At 40.4% G+C, this 23,284-nt stretch overlaps 3 protein-coding genes across 3 annotated transcripts; 1 reads left to right on the plus strand and 2 right to left on the minus strand.

Annotated features, from left to right (window-relative positions):
* Window positions 1-84: 84 nt before the first annotated feature.
* phtf1 (putative homeodomain transcription factor 1) lies at window positions 85-9,947 on the minus strand. The gene is made up of 17 exons (XM_067586550.1): window positions 9,523-9,947; window positions 9,185-9,313; window positions 8,208-8,264; window positions 8,042-8,111; window positions 7,561-7,719; window positions 6,510-6,693; window positions 6,157-6,277; window positions 5,159-5,350; window positions 4,798-5,043; window positions 4,411-4,539; window positions 3,268-3,537; window positions 2,881-3,012; window positions 2,669-2,755; window positions 2,360-2,515; window positions 2,122-2,217; window positions 1,443-1,568; window positions 85-874 (listed from the first exon to the last, which is right to left on the minus strand). Exons 2-17 carry the CDS (start codon window positions 9,218-9,220, stop codon window positions 854-856), a joined length of 2,082 nt encoding a protein of 693 aa, XP_067442651.1. The 5' UTR covers window positions 9,221-9,313; window positions 9,523-9,947; the 3' UTR covers window positions 85-853.
* Window positions 9,948-10,577: 630 nt separating this feature from the next.
* Window positions 10,578-11,833, minus strand: LOC137182243 (olfactory receptor class A-like protein 1). The gene has a single exon (XM_067588571.1). The coding sequence runs from the start codon at window positions 11,727-11,729 to the stop codon at window positions 10,788-10,790; it is 942 nt and encodes a 313-aa protein (XP_067444672.1). The 5' UTR covers window positions 11,730-11,833; the 3' UTR covers window positions 10,578-10,787.
* A 2,666-nt stretch (window positions 11,834-14,499) lies between these two features.
* Window positions 14,500-17,587, plus strand: ora2 (olfactory receptor class A related 2). The gene has a single exon (XM_067586555.1). The coding sequence runs from the start codon at window positions 15,780-15,782 to the stop codon at window positions 16,716-16,718; it is 939 nt and encodes a 312-aa protein (XP_067442656.1). The 5' UTR covers window positions 14,500-15,779; the 3' UTR covers window positions 16,719-17,587.
* Window positions 17,588-23,284: the final 5,697 nt, after the last annotated feature.

Raw genomic sequence — 23,284 nt, forward strand, 5'->3', positions numbered from 1 at the left:
CAAAAACACAAGAGCTCTGCAGAAGTCTATGTACAAACCAGCGTGTAATGTGAGAAGCATGATAAAAACTGATGTAAACATATATGGATGAAAAACATGTTTTATTCACCTCTATCAAACATTTCCTTTAAGCATAACTATACCCTCTTTGCATAGTTATTTTATTCGACAATGGTCCGCAATACAAAAAGGCAGATAGTGGTCAAAGAGTCATGATACAAGTTTAAGCGCTAAAACAGAACGCCAAATAAATAAAGACAATCTTGCAACTTACAATGTTTCCTCTTTAAATTGTACAAAAAGGTTGAAATCAGGGTTGAGTCCTATGGAAATTAATTTAATACAGCCGGTCACCCAGTTTGATTTACTGGCTTTGATAACACATATCTTGTTTTACAGTTAATTGTACTACACTGATGAGAAACATCAGTGAATAAGACTAAATAAAACTATCTACATTATTGACATTAACTAATTTACATCTCACTTTTGTGTCCAAACATCTGTACAAGACACACTTAGGAATCAAGATGCCACAGAAGCCTCGCTGCTATATTTAACCACATACTGAGGAACATTCAGGGGTCAAAGGTTAGGCACTGGGTTAGTGGCTGATGGAAACTGTGTGTTGATACACCAGCTGAGCAGCCAGTAATGGTGTGTGAGCGATTGTCAGAGCACCTCAGGCTTATGACCGACAGATGAAACTCAGAGACAGTTGGAAGGCACAAACATTGAATACACTGTCAGTAGGTTTGCACACTTTTTGTAGATGAGAGGCTGTCTGTAGCAGACACAGGGAGCTTCTGGTCTCCGTGTGTCCGACTGTTTAGTGGTTTTCGCTGTATTCACATTAAGACTTGATCTTCCACAGCTGGGGGAAATAAACAGAGGAGATAAAACTTTAATTAGAGAAAGTTCACAGACATTTTACAGAACACAAACACATAATCACAGTGCACCATTGCCTACATTGGTACATCTGTCACTAAATATTAAAAAATACCACTACCATAAGCTCTAAAGCTCACTAATTAACATGTGATATATCTCTTCTGTTTAATCCGTCTCCAGCAGAAATGTATAAATGACAAGTTGTGATTAATTAGTCAGCTTTAGAGGTTCAGATTTTTTTAACTTTGGGGAGAATCACTGTCTTTACTGAGGGAACGTTGATGCTTGTCAGTGTACAGTACTTATAATTTGAGGTACCACTGAAAGGCACTTTTTAGTTGAAGCATCTTCTCTCCTTTCAAGTCTCAATATGCACGATGCCAGCTTGTCTGCCAGATGGCCCCCGACCAAAGCAAGAAAATCAGGCTACTAACGACCCCGACACCTAGAGGGTAACATGCAACTATAAATGGAAAATCTCATAAGCAGCATTTAAGGGCCACTCGAGCGATTTATTTTTATTGCAGTTCCACGGCAGAGAGACTCACTCTGATGTTGAAGCCGAGTACGTCGCTGACCACGGCGGACACGGCGGAGAGGATGACCACTCTGGTGATGTTATAGATCAGAGGGTTCACGGTCAGACCCAGAAGTCTGAATGGAGTATCCAGCTCCTGGAGGAGGGAGGAGGGAATACACTGTTCAGCTCACACCAACATAAAGCATCATTTTTATGTGGAACTGTAATTTAAATGTTATTCTTTTGAGATTCTTTTTGTATTTGTAAGAGCAATCTTATATTTTTTGTTTATTTTGCAATTTTCTTGAATTAAAAACTACAAATGGACAACTGTTACACAGGACATTTGGAGTAGCTTTACATTAATGAGCTTATTACATGCACTGTGCAGCTGTATTATGCAGTAAGGTATAAATATAGGGTCAAGACTTTGTAGTTGTTAATACTTAGATGACCTGGTTTAGGATCTGGGCAAAAACTTGATTGTCAAAACTCTAAAATATGTGCTTAATCAAATCTAGAGTGAATTCAACTTATTAAAATGTGCTAAATGTTCATTACATTACACTCAGAGACACTTAAGACAGAGAATTTGGGGGATAAATCCCAAAGCAAATTGACAGTAATAACAACATAACTGTATGAGATAATTTCATTTTCAACTGGGAAACCAGGCAGTAAAACAGCAAAGTTATATTCATGCTTACCTTCATCAGTTTTGTAGCTAGTTTCAAAACATTGTTAACGATGTTGAGTTCTTCTTTCTTATTGGGCTTTTTCTCCATCTTCAGATACAAGTTGATCTGAAACCAAGAAAAGTTTTACATGATTTTACAGTAATTTATTTAAGCCTGCATTAAATTATAATTTGATACTAACTGAATCAGCTGACAGTGTAATGTCAGAGGGAACCCACTGAAAAAAACATGTGTTTTACAAACCTACCTGCTCAGTGAGCAGCACTGAGGAGTTACTGTATTTGTAGTTGGTCTCTGAGCCCAGCGTGGCCAGCCGCAACAGAAAGAGGATGAGGGAGGAGCACCACACCAGCAGCTCCCAGTTTGTCAGAGACTCTAGGAATGTCTTGTGGCTGTGAAGAAGCTGTGGTAGAGCAAAACCAACAGTCTTTATACTCCGGCGGCACTTTGCTTTTTATTTGAGTTTGTGTTTTTATCTTGATCCAGGTTGCTGTCTGCACAACATTATTTAATGTTCTCTAAACAGACCCGATCTGTTCCAGCAGATATGACTGACCTGGGCACAAATGATGAATGAAATGGAAAGCGCTAAAAGGAAGATAGTGGAGACAATGACATCGACGGATCGCTGCGGCCCTCGTCTCTGCAATGAACAAGCGACACGCTGTTACAGACAAAAGGCAAGTCCATGACAACCCTCTAGTGGTGAAACAATGTACAGTAATAAATTCACAAGGGGAATGTTTGTAACAGCAGGAGAATACAAACCCTGAGAAAGGAGCGTAGCGACAACCACATCTTTATGTTCTGCACCTTCTTCAGTCTGAAATGAGGGACCTCAGATTTCTTGGCCTTGCGAGCTGAAGTGAGGTGACTGAAATACTTGGCGAATAAGAGTCTCTGTTGGGAAAACATGGACGTACATTGTTACACATGCAAAACACTTGACAGAGTTCATTAGTCCTGCAAAGAAGGAACTCGAGTGAATGAATGGATGGAATGAGTGTGAGTATCTGGATTTATTTAAGCATTGTGAATCTTTTTTAATAATAGAAATGATCCATGAAGTCTAAACAGTTTTGAAAGTATCAGCTCTTAGTGCTTATATGATTATCATCCTATCAGCTCTTCATACAAAACAAAGTCACCGCTCACCTGTTTGTATGTTCTCTCAGCCACACACATCATGAAGAAGAACAGTCCTGTGAGACAGACTCTTTGCACTGTCGTGATGAAGAAGAAGATGTAAGCCTGGGCATCAGGCGGCCCCACCGCCATTTCTAACAGTTCCGTCGGGGACAGGGAGCTGACGTTGGACCTGTCCAGATGCTGAGCCAAGTGGAAGGCGAAGGGAAGCAACGCCAGTGTTGCGGTCACCAGCCCACCAAACATGAGGTAACCCATACCCTGCTCCACTAACTTCACCTGTCAACAAGAGACAAGAGAGAGACAAAGATGGAGACAGATGGACACATCTTGTCACACTGAGACGTTTTTATGCTGATGGAAGTATCAGTCTAAAAGTGTTTCTTGACTACTCAGTCAGTCAGGCTGGGTAGACTGTGTATAATTTTGCAGTTGTCTACAAGTGATTATGTCTGTCAGTCACCTGAATGTTCCACAGAACAACTCGGTATCTTGGTCATTGTCACGGTCACAGGGTTGTCATTTGTCAGATTGATTTGTTGTCAAACAGCAAGAGGGTGGGTCTTATCTTAAATGAGCCTGTCAGAGGGTAGATTGTCAGGGAGACAAAGAGAAGAGGAAGAGAGTAGAGACAGGAACCCATGAGTGGCGTGCTGCTGACAGAGAGAAGCCCTTTTGTAAAACAGTTTCTGTCTCCGTCTCTTTGTTAGCATAGACCAACTCCGAACTCTGTGTCACTCTGGCCCCCCGACCACATGGAGAATGAGAGAAGTGCTGCAGAAAGCAAGTTGAGATCACAGTGATGTTTTCACATGCATCCTTTCTTGTTATTGGCAACTGAATAAAGACAATGTTATGGACTGTTAGCAGTTGCTACATCTGTATGGAGTGATAATTAAACCTGTATCGTGACATTATCCTGTAAAATGTGACATCCTATTTTTATCTTTATCCGCTTTAGTTTGTCTTTCAAGATTGCAGACTTTGTAATTACAATATTTATTTATGTATTTAAAAGTCAGCACTGCAGTGCTTCAGCTGTGACAATAGTTTGCTTTCAAACACCTGTATTATGCTGCACAAGCTGTTTAATACAAGACAACAGTCTTTATCCTGAAAATCTACTCTGACATAAAAAAAGAAAATATGTACCCGTGTAAGGATGATCCCACTGATCTCCAACACTGACATGTCTGCTTTTTTACACTCGCCCTGCTCCCATATTATAGCGCTGACACGGTCCTTGGATGGGTGACACGCCTGAAGCCAAGACAGCTGGTGCTGCAATCAAACACAATCGATAACATTCAATTATTTGGTGGTTTCTATGTGTAAAAAATGAGCTAAAATCTGATTATGGGAGAGGATTATGAATCTGAAACACAAAATCATGCCAGCAACAAGTTGTATCTCCTTTGAATTTAATAACATCTTCTGAGATTTTCTCTCTCTCTTTTTTTTTTTTTTAAAGAAGATTGATTGTAAATCCAAAGACAAAACAAGTTGAAGGTGATTATTAAAGATTTCTGGTGATCTTACTCCCGTGATTCCTTGCTGCAGGCTCTCATCATCACTACTCGGAGTGATGGTTTGCGGGAGGGTCATGCCGGCGTTGTACCTCCCGTTCCCCTCGCTGTCACTGCTCCCCGTGGAGGCGGAGTCAGGTCCTTGGAGAAGCTCCTCCCACATCGTGTCATCAGTGTCAGAGGCTGGACGGGAGCCCACGCTCGGCCTGAGACGCTCCACCTCACGTGGTTTCATCTTGATGGAAGCCCCGCTCCCTTCCTTTTTTCCAAACACCATTAAAAAAAAAAGAAAAACACAACATATGGAAATTACATATCTTTCTCTAGTTTTATCTGTTTGTACTATTAACATACAGTGAAACATTAAGGTCTACCTGAGGTCTTATTGTGGCTTTGGGGCTTGACTTTATATTTCTATTTCTAACAGATGGTGCAGATGCTGGCTGGGTTGTAGCAGGGTGTCTCTCTTGATGAGGTAGTGGACGAATCACTTCCACTGGTTGCATCATCTCCTCTTCCTCACTCGACAGCTCGTCTGATGCGCCAAACCCTGACTTTCTTTTGTTCTGCGAGAGAATATCAAGAGACACGTATTTCTTACAAATATACTCCAAAATGTGCACAAATATGACAGATTTTCAAGACTATACTATGGTGTTATATGATGCAACCTTTACAAATGTGTCTCAAGCCTGTTTATTATTGATGCTTTTTTCAAATTAGCTGTAACTCTTAAAGAAATGGTCATGAAATTAATAAACTACATATCAACACTTAAAATGTCTTTTCCAAAAGTTGAATGACATTTTGTTTTTCTAGTCCAACATTTTTTTTTAAATTTCCATTGTCCTACACATCTCCCAGCAGGCCAACAGACCTACTTAATAAAAAAAGTTGCTGAGATGTACATGTTGTTCAAACCAGCAGTTAGAGTAGAAAGACCTTGAGGCTAGAACAGCTATGAACACTATTTTGGACGACAGGAGGTTGACAAAATAGCAAAACCATCTGAGAATCTACTGAATTCCAATACAACAACACTGTAAGTAAGTACTAGCTTTATAAAGGTTCTAATATTTATTATAAGCTCTAATCACAGTCGCGGAGTCATGAACTTCATTAAAGACATAGGTGTTCGTCTTTATCTTTGCTATATTGGTGCCATTTATCAGCCAACACTGAGATATATTAATATTTGAGTCAATCTGTCTTTCAAAAGATGACACAGCAAACAAAAAAACACTTTTGAAGATATTAAAAACCAGCAGTTGTTTTAACTGTCGAGAACGACATTTAAAATCTACGATTCACAGCATGTGACTGACAAGTTTGTTTCATTCGGCGGCACTGAGATTGACTAGTGAGACTGTACCCTCCTCTCCTCGTTTCTGTATAATCGCTGGCTTTCTTCAAACTGCCAGGGCCCCTGCTGTTCTGTGTCCCCGCTGTCATTCTTCTCTTCAGTTTTTTTCTGCCCTCTGCCCTTCCTTGGCCTGAAGGAGACAGAAAGACAAGAGATGGTAGGTACAGCAGACACTGTAAAATCAGCTAAAATCACAGGAGTGGCAGCATTATTAAAAATACCAGAGATGCTTTATAGCAGAAGTTGATTAAAAGTCTTTGGGTCTATCTTGTGTGCTTGATGTAGGAGTTTACGCATGTGCCAAGAAGGTGAGAGTGTGTTAGTGAAAGCAAATGTGTAGTGCCTAACAATGAGAGAACCACCTCCTTCTGCGTGCAGGGCTGGTGGAGGTGCTGCTGGCAGCTGGACTGCCTGAGGGCCACCGGCTGGACTCAGTCGACACAATCTGGCAGTGCACAGTACCCAGCAGCAGCATCAGACACATGGGCCCGAACACCTCGCTGGCACTCGCCCCAGGGACCTCCAAGTACAGCACCACTGCTGCCACTGAGGGGAGCAAAACATTTGGCAACAGCAAACAAAACGGGTCTCTCAGGGGAGACATTATAACAGAATTTATGCCTTCTAAATGAGGTCTTTCTGTGTTGCTCAGCTGTGATGGGATATTTATTATGTAAACTGACAAATGGAGACACTGCAAGGATTAAAGCTGTATGAATGTTTTTAATTATTTATATTTAAGTAAAATTGGAAAAACATAGAATTTGAACAGCATCCTGCCCACTGAATATATCAAGAACCATGATATATTTATTTCCTTTAGAAAATCTACAAATCATTTAGCACCTGTTTGAAGGACTTTTACTGCAAGAGCGGCAGCAGTAGTAATGTTTTAATCTCTTTATATATAGTCTGAGGTATTATTTGAAGAACTACACACACTCAAAACATCACTGTTGCAATAAAAGTATTTTTAAGGAACTGCTCTGTTTAAAGTGTGCAGCTTCTCTTTCTACTTTATTAGTTAGTTTTAAAACCATAACTAAATGTGCATGTCATGGTTGTTAAATCACATGCATGCTTGCTAAAAGCATCACAGATTTGGCTTGTTAGGAGATGTTTTTTCCTTCCTAACCTCTTTTCCAAGAGATGTTTTAATGACATCTTCAGAAAAAGACAAGAATGAGCAGAGCTGAATGAAAAATGTCAAGACATAACATTAGGAGTCAACTTTACCTTAAACTCTCACTTACACTATGTATACAACGTGTATCCTCTACCCTGTACTTGCACCCCGATTCATGTGTCTTTATGTAAATGTTTAAACTAATAGTCAAATTTAGGGCCGATCAAATTTAACGTATTTAAATTTTCAGCACAAGTGTGAATGAAACTTAGAAATGGTGATCAAACCTTGCATGAAGTAGAGCACGAGGATACATGAGGAGATGGACTTGGAGGTCACATGGATCCACCACTGGAAGAAGAACGGGAACAGCAGCACTCGGACCAGACCTTTACGAGTCAGAGCTGTCCAGGGACTCTCTGGTTTGGCTTTGCTGAATGTGGATCCTGTGGGGAGGAATGAGACCATCTCTCTTACACAGGTTCGTTGAAACTATTGTAAATATGACCATGAAGACTGAAATATGTAGACTTTCATGTTATTTTACTTGCATTGAAGCAAGACGGGAAATTTGACTGAAGTAAACAAAACATACAAATGGAACATTACAGGAAATATGGGCTTATATAGCTCATGCGTGAGGTGAATTGATATCACAGAGGAGGCAGACAATTCACTGTTTTGCTGTATGTTTGCAGATGTTGGCGAATGTATTTGCTACTAAACAAAGTCACGACAGGTGGAGAACTACTCTTCGTTCACTCTCACCTCTTACTAAATCGACATCGATGAGGTCTGACTTGATGTGACCTGTCTTTTTTGGTTTGCTGTCCAAACCCTACATGAATGACAGGGAGTACTTCGATTTAGTAATAATGCACAGCATAAATACAAAAACATTGATTTCTTTGCAGAGATTTTTTAAGTGTCTTACATTCAGATCCGCCTGCCCCAGAGACTTCTCCCAGACTTGTTGATCGTAGGCCCCGATCTGTAACAACAACATCACTTAAAATCCTTTAAATTAAGCACCACAGAGGATTTTACTAAGAATTTACAGCCCCTATTTATGAACTATTACTGTTTTCCTGTGCAAAATATGGGAGGAGGGAATGGAAATGTATAGGAATAGCTGCAGCACCTGATGACTGACCACTGCAGCACAGAAAACTGCATTTAAAATTTAACATCTGAGAAAAGCAAGTGTAAAATCTATGAGCTGTTTTATCAGACACACACAGAGAGACTATCAAGGTCAAAACAGAGAGAGAGAGAGAGAGAAATGGAGAGACTTTGAGTTCAGGCAATAAAAACACTTTGCTGCAGCAAATTAAAAAGATATATTATAAAGTTACTTTACAGGAGCATCGCATTCAACACACGGTTGTACGTGCTTTTACCTCTCTGTTTCCCTCAGTGGCCCTCTGCTCATAGCAGCTCAAATCTACAGTATGATTGAAGCAGTTCAGATAGGGTCTTTTATATTATTGCTTATCTGTTTGCAGCAATAATCTAGACAAAGGAGTTTAAAAGCTTTAACAAAAATCTCCCACATTGCTCAACAATCTTTTACTTGAGCAACTTGAGACTATTTATCTTCCCTTGCAGGATGAGTACACACCTGCAGCTCCAAAAGTGTTTTCTTTGTTAAACAAATATTGCAAGTTCAGCAACAGAAAAAAAAACAACTTTCTTTTGCACTGCACTGATTTCCAGACATGTCAAACAGGTCGTGTTCAAGACACGTATTGACTTGTGCCAGGCATCGGAACATATTGGCAGTATATGCACATCAGATGAACTGGGGTTGGGCTCGTAAAACTGATTTTTAAAAATCGCAGTGAGGCAAAAAATTTCACCGCCCCGGCAGTAGGCATAGTAAATATCCTCCTATGTTTCCACCGGTCTTACCTTCTCTTGATACCAGGCTATTCTGGCCATTGTCATTTGATGCTGGAACCAGTGAACCCAGAGTCAGGTCATTTCACAGAGAGCACAGGAAAGGGAGAGGAGGACTGGGCAGAAATCCAGTTTTGTTCACTAAACAGAAAGAAGCACAGCCACACTGACATAACATATAACATAAAAAAAAAACTATACTCAACAAAGGAGACTACATGTTACACGTAGCTGCAACAACATAGCTGTTAAGTAACCTGAAGAAAAATCTTAAAAAGGTAAACGGTAGCAAACGGTAACCGTTAGCTTCCCCCGTTAGCAAGTAATCAAAGTAACGGTAGTTAACTTACCTGAAATGAGAAAGTACGGCTCGTTTTGGCACAAATTGGAAGACACTTTTAGGTAATCATCACAAAAACGATGACTGGTCGATAAATACTTTTTTGTCATCAGTTTCAGGGGCGTTGCAGCGTCTTGTTGTCAGATGGGGCTAACTACTGGTTAGCCGCTGTGTGCTTCACCTCAACTGACACTTTTTGACGCGAATAAAATCTTACAAATGTTGCATTTATAGACGATTTTCTTCATACGTATATGGCTAATTACCGATATGTTTACTTCTGGTATTCTGAATCTCACTAACTTCACTTTTGTTTAACATTTGGCTCAATCTTCCGCTTCCCTTTTCCGGGATTTGTGATTTTACTTATGATGTTTTTTCCCTGAGCGATGTTTTTCAGGCAGCGTTTGTGCTCACCCGGGCTGCGTCTGTGCTCTAAAGCCTTCTCTCTTGGGTAAGATTGTTAGAAAATAAACTGCTACCATTACCCAGAACATCACATCAACAATTTAACCTCTACATTTTCACGTAAACAGTTGACTGTGAAAGCCTACAGCGCAGTAATGGAGGGAAAGTGCTGCCTGAGAGGCTTTACTCAGGACGAAAAAAATACATGTAAATCTGGCTAACATTTCAGCCAATCAGAGAGAAGTATGATAAAGACCGATAGAGATGAGATAGTGATGACTATAGCGCTTCAACTAATCATTATTATTTTTTATTATCGATTAATCTGCCGATTATTTTCTTGATTAATTGGTCAAAATATAGTGAAAAATGCTTATCACATTTGCCTAAAGGCCAAGGTGACACCTTCACATGGCTTGTTTCGTGGCTACCAACAGTCCAAAAAACGAAAAATATTAAATTTATAATCACAAAACACAAACAACATCGTGAAAATACTCAATACCATAATTAAGGAGCTGGAATATGACCATAACTATTAATTGATAATCAAAATGCTTGATGGTATTGATCCTCAATAATTTTCTGATTGACTAATTGTGTCAGCTCTACTGATGATGAAGATGAAGATGAAGACAATGTGTTTTGCTGCTGGTATACAGAATGACCACGCTGCAGTTACATACACCACTATATTTATGATTTTGATGGAAATATACTGTATATATCAGAAAACCCCCTGTAACACCATTACAAGATACTACTTTCTAAAGGGTCCATTGCTTAGCTAAATGACAGTGATCCGTGCACCAGTGTTCAAAATGACATGGTCTGATCGGTTGACAGCCTGTCAAGATGGTGAAAGAGTCATTTGTCATTCGACTCCTGAGTGTCCGCTGATGGTTGGTCTTGCTCAGCTGCACACGCGATCTTCGCCTTGACCTTCTTGTTAGAGGAAATGATAAAGTAGGGGCTGAGAGAGGCATAACAGGAGGAGAAGAACACTCGCATATCAGCCACAACCGGTGACACCTTGGCCACCGTGAGCATGTAGATCCAGATCACGTTGTCAATCCCAAAGAAGACCACATATAGAACTACCAGGGTGACCACTGTTTTGGCTGCTCTGGTCTCTGCCCCACCACCCTGAGAGCGACGGATGCTTCTCACCTGGCGGCTGTGGCGGTGGAGAAGCAACAGGATGTAACCACTGGAGCCCACCATCAGGGCAACAAAGACAAAATCCCTTCCAGAGACTGCCACCCCATTAATCACATAGGACAGGTTGTCTCTGAAGTCCACATGACAGAAGCCCAGGTTGAGAGTAAAGGCAGGGACGGTGCCATTACGTGGAGCCATAGAGAAAAAAGGGGCTGCGATACAGATGGCCATGTTGAGGAGCCACAGTCCTGCAAAGGTGGGGAGGACCAAGGAGGGGAGTGCAGGCTTCAGCCTGGACAAATGGGGCCCAGCAGGGGCGATGGTCACTGCCTGAAACACGCTGAGCATGCAGGTGATGCAGACTGACAAAGCCCGGCCAATACGGTAGGCGTAGATCACGACCTTGCAGCCCGGATCATTCAGCAGGTCCCTCAGCCCAAACACAGTCATGGTCTGGGGGACGCAGCGGGTCAGCAGCAGCATCAGGTTGGCAAAGGCCAGGTGGCACAGGATCATGTCCACAGGAAGGAGCTTGGGCTCAGTATAAATGATGTGGGCATACGCCATCAGCACCACAGTGTTCCCCAAGATGCCCATACCTGTTTGTAAGAGGAAGGAGACCCCTTTGATGGTCACACACAGATCCATGACACCAAGGCCTGCACCGCATCATGTTTTGCAAAGCAGACAGAGAATCAAATCTGTTATAAATACACACCACATAACAAAAATCTTCCATGTTGGTCACATTAAGTTACATGAACACCTTATTCAACCAGATAGCCTAAATATAATCCATTGTTTCTTGGATGTCAGTGGAAATGATGCTCACCTGAAAGTTGCAGATGACATGTAAAGTCTGTTGCGTTAATAGCCCACTTTATACAATTTATAGTCTTCGATGCCCTTGGAGATCATTGGCCAACATTGCTGTGTTCAGAGTTTGGAAAATTAAAGCTACAAAATAATAGTCTCAGAGGGCAAGCACAGCACAGCACAGGGAATACCATTGAATTCCAGCTTTTTAATGTGACATCCTGATCATCTTCACAATATTCACCACTTTTTCTTCAAGGACAGAAACAAAGGAGTAATGTTTTTGCCACATGGATTTCCAGCTCAATATATAAATAGCAAGAAAAGATGACTGTAGCGGGATGATCTAGACCTAGAGTGGATTTTCTGTACATTTGCGATGTCAAATTTCAGACAATTGAGTCTGCAAATTAACCTTGTTTTTGTTTTTCTTAATATGAATGAAGGTGTTCCAAGCTGTACATCAACACAGCATTCCAGATTAGTTTTAGGCTTTAGTTTTGGGAAGTTTTTCATCATCATAAATAGTAATTGAGCCGCCTTAGGTCACATGAATAACATATGTGAATTCTTGTGTGTATTCTCAACTTGAGTGGTATTTCCATTTACTTAAATTCCACATGTCAGTCTTCAGTTTCTAAAGAAGGAAACACGTCACGTCAGTCTTCTTAAGTATTATAATGCTATTTCCCTGTGGAGTTAAGAAATAGAGTTTAAGCAACCCCTGCAGAGACAACCGTATGCGGTTATTGTTGATGCAAGAGCAGCCTGATGATGCCTTGAATGAGCCATCAAGAGGCTTTTACATGCACAGCTGGTGCTTTAGTTTGCACTCATTTTCTCCTTCATGTCCTGAGAGCATGTTAAAAGACACAGAGGAGCAAGACAATTAACCATATAACAATGCATGTCTGTGCTAATTGGCAGCATAGGGACAACCAGCCATTATTCATTTACAATCTTAACTCTCAGGGCTGACATATGCTACAACAGAAGTTTGCAGTTCTTACCCATGCAGGTTTCCCAGCACTATCTACAATATAAATTGTGATGTGTCTCACATTAAAAACACTCTATAGGTCAGTTATGATAAATTGGCTCAACTGCAGAATTCAGATTAGGTCTTTGTGATGAAACTGTTGTTTGAGAAGCTTGATTTCTCTTGGGAATGGGCCTTGGAATAAAGCATCATGAGATGTGTTATTTCCCTATGTGTGTTTTTTTTTTTTTTTACATGTTTACATGTTCAGAGAGCTAATTAAAATGGCAAGTTCAAGCATGTCCTTCCCAGGGGATTGCATCATGTACAGTATGGTGCATTGCAAGTTTGAGAATCCAGGCTTATTCCCTCCTGTCATGAGATGTGTTGATTTTTTTTTTGTAGTTGATGTAAATAATTTTTTTTTTATCATTACGCTGATACAATTTTAATTTTAAATGAACTAATTCTATTACAATAGCACCCTTAAGGGTGAATCTAATACAAGTCATGCCAGAAAAAATATAGGCACAATGCTATCAATGTTTTTTTTTCTGTGCATGCAATAACATAGAGGATAAGACATTTGATGTTGTGTTTCTGATCAGAGAATGTCTATACAGAGAAAATCTTATAAATTATTAATTTTTATGTGTAATAAAAGACTTTTCACAATATGCTTTACTGTAATGGGATATCAACACTTCCATACTGGTGATAACATTGTTTGAAATACGTTGCCAAATTTAAACAATCATGTATAACACATATTTTACTTGGTGACTGCTTTAATGTTGCATCATTATATACAATATTATCCTATACTTCTGCTCAGGTATTACTTTAAGTTAGCTGTTTACAGTGCAACTCAAGTTAGTTCAGATAAATGTCACTTTTTAACCCTTTGCACCTTTAAGCATGCTGTTGAGGGCACCAGCTCTGGTTGGCAAAGAGGGAATATTTGATGCATTCCTCACTTTGGCAGTTAATCTGTCCTCTAGCAAAAATGTGGTTTAAGAGGCTTTCGGCTCAGCAGTCTCTCAGTCTGTTATTGATGGGCCTCAGACTTCTTATTTGCATGCAAGGAGAGGGGAGCAAAAGTGACCTCCAAGGACCTTGGATTTTATTTGTCTCTGTATGTACACTTAAATTTATAAGATTGGCCAGTGCAACATATAATTTCTGATGTATCTTTAAGACACAGGCAAAATAACTGAATCATGCATAATGCTCAGTCGAAAAACACAAACTGAGCTTTAAAATCTATTTTTATTTCACTGTCAGAGTGCATTTGCCTGTATCACATCAAATCTATCTAAGCACAAACTTGCCTCAGAGGACTTTAAAATCTTGTGACACCCTCTATCTTTAGACCCTTGGTTCAGATAAGGAAAAAGTCCAACTAAACAAAACAAAACACATTCCTTTAAATAAAAATGAGAAGAGCAACATCCCACTCTTGGATGGACGCACATGCAATAAATGTCATATATTCAAAGGAGGCAGAAATAGCAGTTAGAATGCGGGGAAACAGAATAACAACAACAGGCAAATTAAGTGCAAACATATACTGTAATATGAAGAATTTGGATCAGAGAAGATGCCTAGAAAGCATCCCAGGGCCAATCAAGCACTGGTGAGACCTAGACCACAAAAAAATAAATGATTAAGGTCAAAGAAATGAAAAGAAAAGAAAAGAGAAGAAAGATACAGACATATAAGTATATAATATATTGTTTATGCTCTATATTTCACCTGGCTACAAGGCTAGTTCCCCTTTGGAGACAATAAAGTCAACATTTTTCTAACTTGTAAATGTGCAAAGTAATAAGAAAACGCAACCCTATCAATACCTGCACAATTCATAAATGGTGTTCAAAACATACAATTGATGAGGATATCATACATGTAATTAATCTCGTAAATGGTTAGTGTTTTCTCTTTTAATATAAGTAGGAGGGCATGTCTCATCATGTACTTAAGAGAAATGGGCTTAATACTCATTACCAATTCCCTGCTGTGGGATGTGGGATGTTGCAATTAAATCATGTAGCACTGATTTGCCTTTACAACATCCTCACAGTTTAGTTTTAATTCTATTTTTAGACATTTTACTGCTTTGGATGAATTATACAATCATAAAATCGGATGCTATGTCACACTCTACAAATGAAACTGTGGGTGATCTATCATGTAGACTGAGCTAGGATGTCCTCTGGCTTTTCATTTTCTTCCACTGGAGGACACTGTGGTGTTTCTATCTGACTTACCAACACAAGAACGGTCTCTTTTATAGGTAGTGCCTTTTAAAATTGATTGCAGAAATGAAAAACACAAAAGTAATGTGAGAGGTCTGATTAGGGGAATCTAAACATAGTATCAGTAATTAGAAAAAAGTATTAAACAGTGACATTGAGAAATGGTTTTAATCTTTTTTTGAGTATAAACATTAGGCTGATAGATACTACTGCGCCATTAACACCATTTTCTCTGCCTATTGGCTATACCCTGTAAATGAATCCTAACACAGCTTCCTCTGTGTTATCCTGTCTGTTTGACACCCAGTGACGGGACAGAAGCAGTCATCTGAATTGATCTCAAGTAATTGGACGCTGTGGTAAGAGAAGTCTAGAGTCAATGGACCATGCAAAACCGATCCAACAACCGTTAACTGTTTGCAAGTATAAGCACACAAACAACCTGACTACTTCAGGAGAGAGAGATCACAAGGTCCTCTTCAGACCTTGTTATGTTTGACTGTTCTCAAGTAGTATCAGCAGTTGCTCTTTGAATGCTAGGTATCACATAACATTCAGAAGGGCATTATAGCTAATACCAAGACAATGTCTGTGGTTTTACTTAATTGATAGAGTTTTCTTGTGCTGTTTTCTATCCCTACAGGAATGCCATCAGAGGAGTTTGTCCGTGGGATGCTCTATCTGTCCCTCACTGTTGTGGGAGTCCCGGGTAACGCCGCTGTCATCCTGGCATTTCTCCTCTTGCTCTACCACGAGAACCAGCTCCTCCCAGCTGATGCCATCGTGCTTCACCTGGCCTGTGTCAACCTGCTGGTGGTGGGTGTACGCTGTTTGCTAGAGACCCTGGCTTCCTTCCACCTGGCCAACATCTTCGGAGACATAGGTTGTAAAGCTGTGATCTTTGTCTACCGAACTTCACGCTCCCTCTCAATTTGGCTCACCTTCGTCCTGAGTGCCTACCAGTGCCTGAGCATTGCCCCTCCTGGATCACACTGGGCCTCAGTCCGTGCCTTGGTAGCCCACTATTTGGGGTTTGTGTTCCTCTTCCTCTGGCTCCTCAACACCTGCATGAGCTCGGCGGCCGTACTCTTCTCCTTTGGCACTCAGAATGACTCCAGCCCAGCAAACCATGGCATCAATGTACAATTTTGCTACGTGCACTTCCCTTCTAAGTTGTCCAAAGAGGCCAACGGGGCAGCCCAGGTGGGCAGAGACGTGGTGCCCATGGCTCTTATGACCCTAGCTAGTTTGATCATCCTGGTCTTTCTTTACAGGCACAGCCGGCAGGTGAAGGGACTCCGTTGCAGCAGCGGTGGCAGTGGGGGAAGTGGTGGGGCTGAGCAACGAGCTGCCAAAGCTGTGGTAGCTCTTGTTACTTTGTATGTGGTTCTCTACGGGGTAGATAATGGGCTTTGGGTGTACACTCTAACTGTGAGGAAGACCATGAGATCCTCACTGATCTCTGACCTACGTATATTCTTCTCCTCACTCTATGCGGCGCTAAGCCCCCTGGTTATCATTGCATCTAACAGGAAGGTAAATGGCAGACTGGGGTGCGTAGTGCAGGAGAAGCCTGTTCAGTAGAAAGCGACAAGTCTTTCTACTATGTGATGCCTGCTGGGATCGTTGATTACTCGCGGGGCATCAGGGCAAGCCAAGATGATGAGGACTGAATTTTTCTGATGTCTGGGTCATGCATGGGTCATTCTGTCTTTGTATATATTGGATAAATTATGTTTTGTGATAGGAATGGCAGGAGACTCGCTCTTCTTTCATCTGTAGTGGCTTTAATGTACTCTAATGATAACATATTCTACATTGCCTTTTTCCCTTATATTTTATAAAATATCTTGTTTTATGAAACACTTCAGATATAATATAACTGAGTTTAGTACCTGTAGCTTTGTATGAGATGGTGTACCTGTATGCAGGAGAAACCTATATATCATACTGTCTATAATTAAAGAGAAAAACTGTCATAACAGCCCACCAGCTTAATACTAGTCTGTATTAACCTCTGCTGATCTGGCACTATGCTGCTTTGTTTGTTTATTCGTTATGTTCCCTCCATCGTAATTGGATGGAAGAATTATACCCGGTTACTCAGGGCTCAATGTAGCTGTCAAATGACTTCCAGCTGCCCATTTAGCTATAATTAAGGCGTTGAATAGAACCTGGGAAATGTCTTGTGCTAATGAGGCAGGTTAATTGTCCCACAGAGAATTGGTTAGAACCTGATGGAAAAACTATATTCTTAAGAAAAAAAAAAAGATGAACAGGGTGTTCATTACTCTACACTAAATTACTCAGTACAAAAGTCAGTGCAATGCTGACAATGTATGCCTGAGTTCTACTGTTGCACATATAGGATGAGGAGACTTTAGGGACACAAAGCTATGTCTCGGTTGAAGCCCTGACAGTTTGCTTTGAATGTGGCGACATGGGAATTTAGGAGTCATTATGTAATTGCCATGTCTTGGAGAAGCAAGGGCAGAGAGACAAGGGTGAGGACATAACAACCTCTGTGAGTGACAGTCCAAAAGACGTAAAATGGGGCTGCCAGCACTCTGTGATCCTGCAATAACTCTCAAGTGCAATCAGCGCAGTGCTATTCAACTGCTGTCGCAATGCAGGTGAGGAGGCGTCCTCTTTCTGTGCTTGTGCAGAACTGTTGCTTTCACCACCAGGTTGACATCAAAGGATATTAAAAGGCCATACAATAAAATTTAAAACAGCAAAATTCATTTTTATTCTAAAAGTTTCAACCATTAAAACGTTCCATAATGTGATTGTATTTCTTGCAAAGCTCTCTCCAGATGACAAATTCCATGTGTCTTACTCTTCAAACCACTGAAATCTGATTGACACTTTACACAGACTCCGGTGGAATGAAGGATAGAATACATGGATGGTTTCATTAGGCGGCGAGCGTGCTGGCTGCCTCCGGTGAGGAATCACTGGGAATGAAGCAGTTGACACGGCTGATTCCCTTCAATGCTTTTAGTGATGTCATTCTTTCTTTTTCTGTTGGGAAAGAAGTGGCAGATTAGTTAAAAGGAACAAATACATGAAAAACAGGTTCCATCCGTGCACATATTCGTGTCTCTTTCTATGGGCGCATGTCAGTGCGTGTGAAGGGTGTGCCAGGCAGGCCTCTCCCTGCACAAGACAGGACCTGTTTTCACTGTTTTCCATCCTTCTGGAGTCTTTTGAGCCCAATGAAAGCAGGTTGTTAAACACGCAGAGACCAAACACACATAAATGTAACCGTCTATTACTGCCCCGATCCCCTGTCTCCAACAACCTTCAGCTCATACATTTCCCCTCCAAAACTATTCTGCATATAAAACAGAACTTGTAATAGCCTGATAAATGTGCACTGTCATCATCTGTTCAACCTACAACCTCAACTTACCTGGCTGACAAAGCAAAATGTGTGACATGCACAAGCTATCTAGAAAAAAAAACACAATAAAGCATCAGTAACTGACATTTACCAAAGAAATAAGCCAAAAAAAAGCTAACTTTTCTGTTTCTTTGTCTGTAGTTAGACAAAACACAAACCTGTACAAAAGCCACAAACAAAAAAAGCTGTCGAGTTGTCTAGAGTGGCTGGTTAAAAGAAGTCTAAGGGTTGCAGTAAATCCCGCCAGTCGATCCACCCTTGCTGTGCCTGATGTCAATCTGTTTACCTGCACCAGGTAGAGGCATTTTTGTCCCTCATTTCCACCAATGGCGATGCAGCAATGGGGTTAAACCTCGCCCCCTTTCTGCCTGGAAGCCTGTCCACACCCAAATATAGCCTTTTTACTCAGGAACTGAATCTCTAACCAAACCCCTCTCCTCCCCCGCACAAAGCTTTTGAAACTACACAAACATCAGAATCTGAATCTCTGGAATCACAAAGTGCATCATGCAGGAATTTGTGTTGGTTATAGTGATGCAGGGGCATGTTGACAACTCGTGGTAATTCGTGGAAACAGTGGCAATAAACATGATTGATTAGCACATCAACATCCCCATATCAATTCTAAATAATTTGATAATGATACAGGAAGTCATTTGGAAATCACCATCAACCTTTACTTCTAAATTTTCTTTTGTTAATACCATAAAAATCTTCCTGTTTCCTCCAGTTAAGAGAAGTTCTGACTGACGATAGCAACTGGAAACTTTGGGACTTATTACTGTGGTGAAAATATATCAGTAATAAACACATCCTGTGGTACTTTCAAAACCCAAATTTTATGGAAATGACAGACGTAATAAGCCCTTTTTAACTTTGCTGATACCGTCTTTGCCTTTCCTTCAAAGGGATGTTTTTTTAGGCATGTTGTTTAGAGGATTTATTCCCTGTTTGAGTGTGGCTGCTGATGGAGAATGTCATAGAAAAACTGTACTTTTATGTAAATCAGCTCATTTATTTATTTATTTTAAAGTGCATGACTGATTGTAAAGAGGAAAAAAAAAAGCTCTTTCTTTTCTTGTAGTGCACATTTGGCATTCTTCTGGGCACAAATAAAAAAAAGATTATTATTATTATTATGTGAAAGTAACATACTCTAAGCTCTACCTCAGAATACCTGCCAGGAGGTGTCCCATGCTTAGCACCATTTTTATTTGATTTTTGCACTCTTAAGTTACAGAGTTGCATGGTGTCACCAGGTTCCTTCAATCCACCCAGTTTAACTGATTCCCTCAGACAGGGAACACACACTGTCATGTCTCAACTTGTCTGGAATGCTGCACTGCACGAAAGCAAGCAGCTCTACAGTCAATATGGTAAGAAGAAGTTTTACAGAGACAAGGTGAAAGTTTGTCCTGTTTTGTCTCGACAAACAATACGTCTTGATTCATTGTGATTATAAGCCATTTTGTGAAAAAGGCTCTGGGATGCCAGATTTAATATCCACGTAAATCTGCAGGTTCTTAGGTTCAGTGGTTGACTTTATAGTTCTGACTGCCTCATTTTATTAGGCAATACAGAGGTATCACAGTAAATGTAATCTACAATCAGAGTAGTTTATTGAAAAGCTACAAGACAAAGCTTCTTTTAATTCACAATCAAGTGAAAACCCTCTCAAAAGACAGAAAACACTCCATGGACAGAGCTGAATCTATCAAACGTGAATGTGCAAATAAGCATGAGCAGTGAAACTACTACACTACAGGCTATATAACAGATTACGCCTGTTTTCAGTGTACCAGCAAGGACACAGACCACACTGAAAGGGCTGGGGCGGGGTTGTATGCTTTGAGGCCTTGGGGCAGCAGCTTGCTGCAACTCCACCACTCTCAGGTAAGATATGCACTGCTGTGCCAAGACTTGAAAGACATTCAAGATGCACTGCTCCTTATCCAGCAGTGTATCACTACAGGGAAAATAAAAAGATAAAGAGAGGAAAGAGTGGAAGAGAAAAGGTTGAGTTGCTGAGTCGGAGACAAACTGTTTAAACAGTCATGAGAGTGTTGTCATATGAACTTCTGAGAATTAATTGAATAATAATAATCTTTTATCAGAAAAGTAGGAGTTTCAGCTTGAATTGCCTGAACTAAAAGCTGAGACCTGCCCTGACGTAAACCAAGTATGTGCTACGTCAGTATTCACTCAATATGTGGCTTATAATTTATTACTCCAGGGTGAATTAGTTTTTGTTTTATCTTTATTCAGGTAGTCTCACTGAGATCAAGATCTCTTTTTAAAGAGAAAGACACATTCCAAGGGAGGACTAAATGTATATCAGGGAGGAATGGGTTTCATTGACGTGTCAGTTTGCAGAGATTTATCCTTTGATGAGCCAATCCAGTGTCCCTCAGGGATGCTGATTCATGCTGAATGCTGTGTGAATGCATAAACCCAGCGCCCAGATTTTAATCTCTTTAAATGATTGCGGTTAAAAGGCAGCTAACACAGCAGGGCTCAAACTGAAGGTTCGATAGTTGAATTAAACTCCGGGAATAATAGTGAAGCTGCATCTGCAACTGCCAGCTCAGTATGTTATTTTTTAAAAATTCTGAATAAAATGCCTGAAAACTGAACCCAATGCACTTCACTCAAAAACCCCACTGACATTACTGAATCTCATGCAACACTCTGACATCAAAGCCTGGTTTCTACAAACCCTAGTCAATCACACGAAAACAGCTCAAATATTTAACCTACATCCTGTATACGAATAAATGCAGATTTTGAATTATATACATGTACTATGTTTTTGTGTTGTGTATTTGTGGATGCTATTTTTTAGCTGAATTTGGGTGCTTACTGTTGCAGATGAGAAAGTAAATTAAACATGTTAGACCTTGAGGCAAAAATACAACACAAACTGTACCTGTGAGAACAGGTTAAAGGAATACTTTTAATATTTTTGGAATTGCGCTAATTAATTGAAACGACTCATGTCTGCGCGGTAAATATAAAGCTACCACCAGCGGCTTGTTAGCTTAGCTCAGCATAAAGATTGTAAACAGGAGGAAACAAGTCGTTGTTTGTTTAATCTGTATGAAGTGTAAAACAGACAAGGTGTGGTTTTGGGAGCGTTTACGTGCCTGACTTCCTGAAATCTTGTCGTCACTGTAAGGTCGCCAGGCAACCAGTGGAGACCCTAGGCTAGGTTTCCACTCTTTGTGCTAAGCTAAACTAACGGACTTCTGGCGGTAACTTAATAGTTATTGTACAAATATGAGAATTGTATCAATTTTCTCATCTGACTCTCAGCAAGAAAGCAAATAAGCATATTTCCCAAAATGTCAAGCTATGCCTTTAATGGTAAATATCTGAAGTGTTACTTTCTGAAATGCTGTGTATATTTAGGTATTAGTTTCTCCAGCACACACTGATTGGTTGGAATTGGTTGCAAATCAACCAGCATATCCAACAAAATACCTTTAATATAAATATAACTTGTTCTGTCTTACACTGTAGCAGTAGTCAGAATCCTGCCCTTTATCTTTCCTATCTTCCCACCTAAATGCCACAAAGGTGGAATTTTCCACAAGCCACTTCCCTGAGTTCACTGTGGAATGCAGACAAGATGGAGCAAGCCTGCAGAGGACGGCATCATGGCAGTAACAGTATGTTGAGGTGCTTAGCTTGTGCACATCATGTCCATCTCCTTAATTCTCCCTTCAGGGGGTGAGCTATTACTCAAAGTGTAGCTCTATCCTGTAGTGTTGATGGCTGTTGCAGTTGGTTGTCATGAGGCTCATGCAGGGGGCTACTGAAGGTTTATAACCACTGATTTTGACAGTCTGTATTCTCTGATTTGGCTCAGTAACCAATTCATATAGCCTGAATATTGTTATCATTTATGTTGCTTAAGTAGTTTGACACATTAAGTAATTTCAGTGCATCATTCAATATGTTAGTCCACTTAAGTGACTCTCACAAAAACCCTAAAACCAGCAGGATGCTTTGACACAACTCTAAATTCAAAACTGTTGGAGACATTTACGACTGCGCTATTAAACAGCCATAGATTGCTATCTGCGCCTCAGAGCAACAGACCCTGTAAAGTTATACAACGTGGGCATGTGCTGACATAACAGCCACACATATCTCATCTTGCTATTACCACCCTTCACACAGGTGATGGAAGTGCACAATAAGGTGTGTGAAGAGAATGATGAGAACACCATGCCTCTTTAGAGCCAAACTTACCATCTGTGACAGAGTGTAACAGGAGGATGTCTGAGAATCAAAATACATTTCTATATACACTTTATATACATTTACAGAACACTTAAATGAGTCACACAGTCTTACACTTTTAATGGGATATATGAAAGATGACAAATTGACTCGAATGGGGAGTTGTTGGCATGTGAGTATGATGATAAGGAGCGTTACTCCAACAAATACTATGAAAAATTGAGTCTCCTTGTGCTTTTTGAGAACAAGTGGCGTCTCTCCACCCACTTAAAGCTGAATAATAGATCTGATGGATCCTCTGTGTATCATACAGCTGCTGTCAGAGTAATTACAATAGACATGAGTGGAGCTCTCAAACGACCATATCAGGGTTTATATGAGTTAAGCTTATCACACTGACTCTCAGGCTGAAACGATTTCACTTTCCACGGTCCGCTGAAGGTGGACCACTGCACGAATTAAAGACACACTCGCTGGTTTCGAAAATAGCTGACCCATT

Source organism: Thunnus thynnus, chromosome 4 (genome assembly GCF_963924715.1).
Source record: "Thunnus thynnus chromosome 4, fThuThy2.1, whole genome shotgun sequence".
NCBI lineage: Eukaryota > Metazoa > Chordata > Actinopteri > Scombriformes > Scombridae > Thunnus > Thunnus thynnus.